The sequence below is a fragment of the Procambarus clarkii genome, chromosome 26 (assembly GCF_040958095.1).
Source record: "Procambarus clarkii isolate CNS0578487 chromosome 26, FALCON_Pclarkii_2.0, whole genome shotgun sequence".
NCBI lineage: Eukaryota > Metazoa > Arthropoda > Malacostraca > Decapoda > Cambaridae > Procambarus > Procambarus clarkii.
Window position 1 is genome coordinate 25,270,870 of NC_091175.1, and position 6,000 is coordinate 25,276,869.

The following is a 6,000-nucleotide window of genomic DNA, read 5'->3' on the forward strand; positions in this document are numbered from 1 at the left end:
CACAAGACAGAACACGAAACAATGGGTATAAATTGGATAAATTTAGATTTAGAAAAGACTTGGGTAAATACTGGTTCAGTAACAGGGTTGTTGATTTGTGGAACCAATTACCGCGTAACGTGCTGGAGGTGGGGTCCCTCGATTGTTTCAAGCGCGGGTTGGACAAGTATATGAGTGGGATTGGGTGGTTATAAATAGGAGCTGCCTCGTATGGGCCAATAGGCCTTCTGCAGTTGCCTTTGTTCTTATGTTCTTATGCGTCTTGATCGCGCTAAATGTCTGTCTTCCATCCATCAGCTAGCAAAAGATCTTGGCTGTTGTTTCCATTTCATGCCAACTCCATGTAAGTCGACAGAAGAGTGCCCCGAAAAGTTCAATGACAGCGTGACACAGGCGATGATGGAGGCGCCTTTACTGCTTCATTCCTCCAAGATGGTGATAGACATGTCGACATTGCTCCACTTGCTAATGGACTCTCCCTACGACCCCTTCACACGGTGCCCTCTGGCTACGGCTCCTACAGTCGCCTGCCGGATCTCCAGGCTGAAATTATTACGTGGAAGAACATATTCAATAACGTCCACGATAACAGTAGTAACAATTTAGGTACCAGCGATGACAACGTCAACAATAACAATAGTGCTAATACTGTTGACGTTGTCGCTTCGACAATAGCGACGAAGGAAAGTGCTGGTGACACCATTGGTGACGTCGACGCAAGTGGTATCAGCGACTTCGACCGTTACAACTACTTTTACAACGGCGACGAGTTTGACAATAACGACGACCTCTACAATAGCGACGACTTCGATGACCTCGACAATAGCGACGACTTGGATGACCTCGACAATAGCGACGACTTCGATGACCTCGACAATAGCGACGACTTGGATGACCTCGACAATAGCGACGAAGGAAAGTGCTGGTGACACCATTGGTGACATCGATGCAAGTTTTTTTTTATTACTTTTATTTTTACATGAAGCATGCAAGAGAAAAACAATAAATACAATAAAACAATAAATGAAACAGTACACAACAAACAAGAAACCGCCGGCCAGAAGGACCGACAGCCCAGCACAACAATTATCAAAACTGGATAAGGTAACAATGTAAGCAGGAGATACACACAGCAAGATAAAACAGAAAATAATTTAGAAACAGGCAAGCACGGCAAAGAAAACAATAAAACATAGTAACATTATAAAACATTAAGCAGGAAAGAACAAAACAAAACAATCTCACTGGCCGGAAGGACCGACAACAACATGAACAACAGGTAAATACAACAACAAAAACACAACATACAACAAACAAACACAACACTTAAAGCATGAATATAACACACAGGGCAAAGAAATAACACAAAAAACTAATACACGAAGAAAAACTCACACCAAACTACCTGCTACGCCCCAAACAAAGGGGGAGGCACGGGCACAAACTACACGAGGGCAAACAAGCAGCCATAAGGGCGCACAGGACAAGAGGAAACACAGAATTTAGGAAATCAGCTGACATACTTGTCCAGAAATAAGCTCCTAGGGAACCGTTCATTGTATGACTCCCAATGCAACCACTGCCAAGGGTCGAGACCATCCACCAGGGATGCCATCTCATCCGGAACCCTGGCAACAAATACCTGCAAACAGGGGACCCAAATAGTATTACACCGGAGGCGAGTGACCGGCACACGCTCCCACACGAAGGTAGACTCCTCACGAAAGTACCGCGGCTCCTCGTATAACGGTAACGTAGCAATCCTCTTCCAGTGACCCTGCGGCATCTCAGACTCCGGCAACACGTCCCCCAGGCCCCCAATGAACATACTCCGAGCACGGATCCGTACAGAGGGCACCACCACAGGGGCACCAGCAGCCACAGGTACACTGTCGGACGACAGCCGGGAATCCGAGCGGTGCGGATTTTTCCGCAGTCACCACCAAGCCACGCCCAGCACAAGCATCCCCACCATCCCTGGCAGCGGAAGCCACCACCCCCCACCGCGGAGAGCCCTCCGGTGGAGGAGCAGAAGGCGCACGCGAGACACAGCCACCATCACCAGCAGGCAAATGGACCTCCACCTCCACTAACCGTGGAGCCAATGGCGCATTCGGACCCACACCGTCCACATCCGAGGATCCACAGTCACTAAAATCCCCAACATCAGCCCAGGCGGAGGACGAACGCCTGGAACGTTTGGGCTCGCCAACTATCTACCTGACTGCATTTATACTGATCCTTCACTGGTCATTGGGGACCTTAATGCTCGGCACACAAGCCTTGGGACAGTGGGTAGCATTAGTACTAATGGGGTCAAGTGGTTACAGTTTCTACAAGATCATCCAGATACCTGTCTATTGGGAAACAATGAACCAACTCACATCAGGGGAGGACGGCTTGACTATGCCTGCATTTTAAACTCTCAGGGGATTATGGGGGAGGCTCGGGTTGTTCGGGAACTACTTAGTGACCACTTTGCCTTGAACGTTGAATTACCACTGGGGAAAAAACAAGTCCACTTTCAAAGGAAAAGGCTGAATATTAATAAAGATATGAAAAATTATTTTATTCAAAATATGGGAGATTGGTATCAACAATACACACCGCTCTGCGTTGATAGTTTTTACGAGGATATGGTCGAGAACATAGAGAAATTAGTACAGAGGGAAAATAACGGGGGCAGGGGAAGCAAGACGCATGGACCTAAGAAATTTAAATATTCCAATGATCAGCAAGTTAAGGGGTGGGAGAGAATGCTACGGAGTGCACATAAAGAATGGATAAAAAATGGAATGAGGGATGAAGAGAAAAATACAATGTTGGAAGTGGCTAGGGAATGCAGTCAGGTGAGGAAGGAGGCGCGGGACAGATACTGGCAAGACTTTGCTCAGTCCATTGGTAATACTAAGAACCTTAAAGACATATGGAGAGCAGTAAATAAAGTCAGGGGTTGTAAGACCAAATTCATTGCTCACTCAGATCCAGGGAAGGTTGCTAATGAGTTAGTAGATAAATGGGCTAGTGCTGCTGGTATGGAGTCCTTACCTGCAGACACGAGAGTCACCATTGAGTCATGGGAAAATATTAGAAATGGAGTAACTTTATGTGCCTTAAATACAAGATCTATAGCGTGCACTGAGATAACTCACGATGAGCTACTGGATGCTATAAAAAGTGGCAGCTCTACTGCTCCTGGGAAAGATGGAGTAACGTATGACATTCTTAATTATTTAGCCGGTATGAAACCTAGTCCCTTACTTGATTTGTTTAATATGAGTTATAGAGAGGGAAAGTTACCAAGAAAATGGAAAGAGGCAGTCATCATTCCTATCCCTAAGTCAAACGGAGGCTACAGACCTGTCTCCTTAATATCCTGCTTTTGTAAAATGATGGAAAGGATTTTGTTAAATAGGCTACTCTACCTTGTAGGTGATAACATGTCCAGTAATCTCTTTGGTTTTATCAAAGGCAAAAGTACTGCGGATTGTCTCTTAAAGTGTTTGTCTAATATGGATGACAATTGTAGAGTTTTTGTTGATCTACAAGGAGCATTTGATAAAGCCAATGGGGAAGTAATCTTATACGAATTAGCCAATCTGGGAATAACAGGGAGATTGTTACACTGGATAAGGAATTATCTACAAGGCAGAAAAGGTCAGGTGTATTATCAGGGATGCATGTCTGAGGAACGGAGGTTTCAGCTAGGTACCCCACAAGGGGGAGTATTAAGTCCCACCTTATTCAATGTATTAATGAACAGATTAGCATCAGAAATGTATCCTCCAGGGGTCACGACGATCATATATGCTGATGACATTCTTATACAAGGCACTTCCGGGAACAAAATTCAAACTGCTCTTAACATACTTGGTACAACCTGTCACAAGTTAGGCTTAGTTATAAATGCAGATAAAACCAAATATGAGTATAGGAAACGAAGAAATATAACACTTACTCTAAATGGTGTGGAACTGAGCCGTGTTCAGAAGTACAAGTATCTGGGCATGTATGTTGGATACACATGTGAGAGTAAAAATGCTGAAATAAATCATATCAGCACCTTATGTAAAGCCCGTCTGCATCCTCTAAAAGCACTGGCTTTTTCTGGTAAAGGTGTTGGGGTACCTATCTTACGGATGTTATACATAAGCACTGTTCGGTCCCTGATAGACTACGCAGCACCCGTTTTGTCTTACACAGGCCAAGGCAGAATTCAAAAAATAGAGCTGATACAGAACGAGGCTATGAGGATTATTCTTGGATGTCAAAGAAATGCAATGATTGAAATAATGAGAATGGAATTAAATTTACAGAGTGTGTGTGATAGAGTCCGTGACATTAACACTAGAGTAGCTATTCGTTTCATGCGGAGAAAAGGAGGGGATAAGCTGTTTGAGAGCGTTCAGACCTGCTTGAGTGACGTACACACTTCCAGGAAACTGAGGGAGACACGCTACACGAGGGGATTAGCTCATGACCTCAGGGAATACGATGTACTTGACTGCTGTAAACCCTCTCGACAGGGTAATATGTCTGCTCCCTGGAAAGTACAGAAAATAGACGTCGAAATTGTACCCCTCAATGTGAAAAAGATTCATCATGAACCGGGACAATTACGGTGTATGTATGGAAGCATGATATCCCGGTTACCAAGAGGCAACAGTTTACATGTATATTGCGACGGGTCGGTGGCGGAGGATGGCAGGGCAGGGTGTGGTGTCCTAATAAGGGAATATACGGAGTTTGGGACTGTGGACAGGAAAATTGAACTCCGGCTTAGTAATTATATATCATCCACACAAGCTGAACTGCAGGCCATTCTGGCGTGTTTGGAGGAAGTACGTCATGACGACAAAAATGTTTTTGTATTTGTCGATAGCCGAGGAGCACTGGAGTCCTTAAACAGTCGAAACCCAGTCTTCATGTCTATAGTTGAGGATTGTAAGAGAAGAATAGCTGAGATACAGCTGAAAGGTCATAGTGTGAAATTCATGTGGATTCCATCTCATGTTGGAATAGTGCTCAACGAGGTGGCGGATGACTTGGCCAAACGTGCCACATCAAAACCACAAATTGACATTGAATGTGAATTCACAATGAGACAAATAAGAAGCAAAATCAGAAATATTCAGGCACAGGCAGGAGTGGAGAGGAGAGGGATAATGTATGAGAGAAGTCTAACCATGCAACACTACATGTATGTGAGTCAAAACACCCTTTTCACTTATGGTAAAAGGAGAAATGCTTGGAGTGACTCTGTGTACATGCGGCTCAGGCTTGGGTACAAATATTACTGGGAATATGGGATAGGCGTTCATGATAATGACACGAAGTGTAAACTATGTGGTATGTTAAGGTCTCACACCCTTGCCCATTATGTTCTTGATTGTCCGTTGATTAATGTATATAGAAACACTGAGATAAGGACTGTTCCTGAGCAAATGGCCTGGATGTGTCACAAAGGAAAGGTTGAAGATATTCTTGAGAGATATAAGAATTTTGCACCAAGACTGTAATATTTTGTTGAATTATCTGTATAACTAGGTCATAAAAGTATTTGTGTACGTCTGATACCACACCACTTGTGAAGGAGGAAATGTACATGTTTATCTCTCAGAATGTTTGGTAACAGGTTTATTGTTTGTGATGTGTGTCTATGTATGTACTAACACGTTGTACTGAACGGGGTGAGAATAGCTTGAGCTACCTCATCCCTTTGTGTGTATTTTCCCTCAATAAACTTATTTCAATTTCAATTTCAATTTCAATTCCGGCCGAATATCGCCAGAGCCGGAAGCTGACCCAGGAACACGGGCACCACTCGCCGGACGCAGAACGGCAGCAGCCTTTACCACAGGGGGAACCGGACCACACACAGCAGGAGGCTCCACAACCACCCCAGCACCCAGCACAGGAGGGACCCGAGGGGAGGACGCATGGCCAGGCTCAGCAGCCGAAGACGAGGAAGCAGACGGCGACGCCACACAGGGATTACCA

The 6,000-nt window shown here is 44.7% G+C and overlaps 1 protein-coding gene across 1 annotated transcript in view; it reads left to right on the forward strand.

The window, feature by feature from the left end:
- LOC138368853 (uncharacterized) overlaps positions 1–929 on the forward strand; it is a 30,644-nt gene extending 29,715 nt beyond the window's left edge. The window contains exon 4 of the mRNA XM_069331563.1: positions 384–929. Within this exon, the coding sequence (XP_069187664.1) occupies positions 384–929 (546 nt within the window). The remainder of the gene's footprint in view (positions 1–383) is intronic.
- The last annotated feature ends 5,071 nt before the right edge of the window (positions 930–6,000 follow it).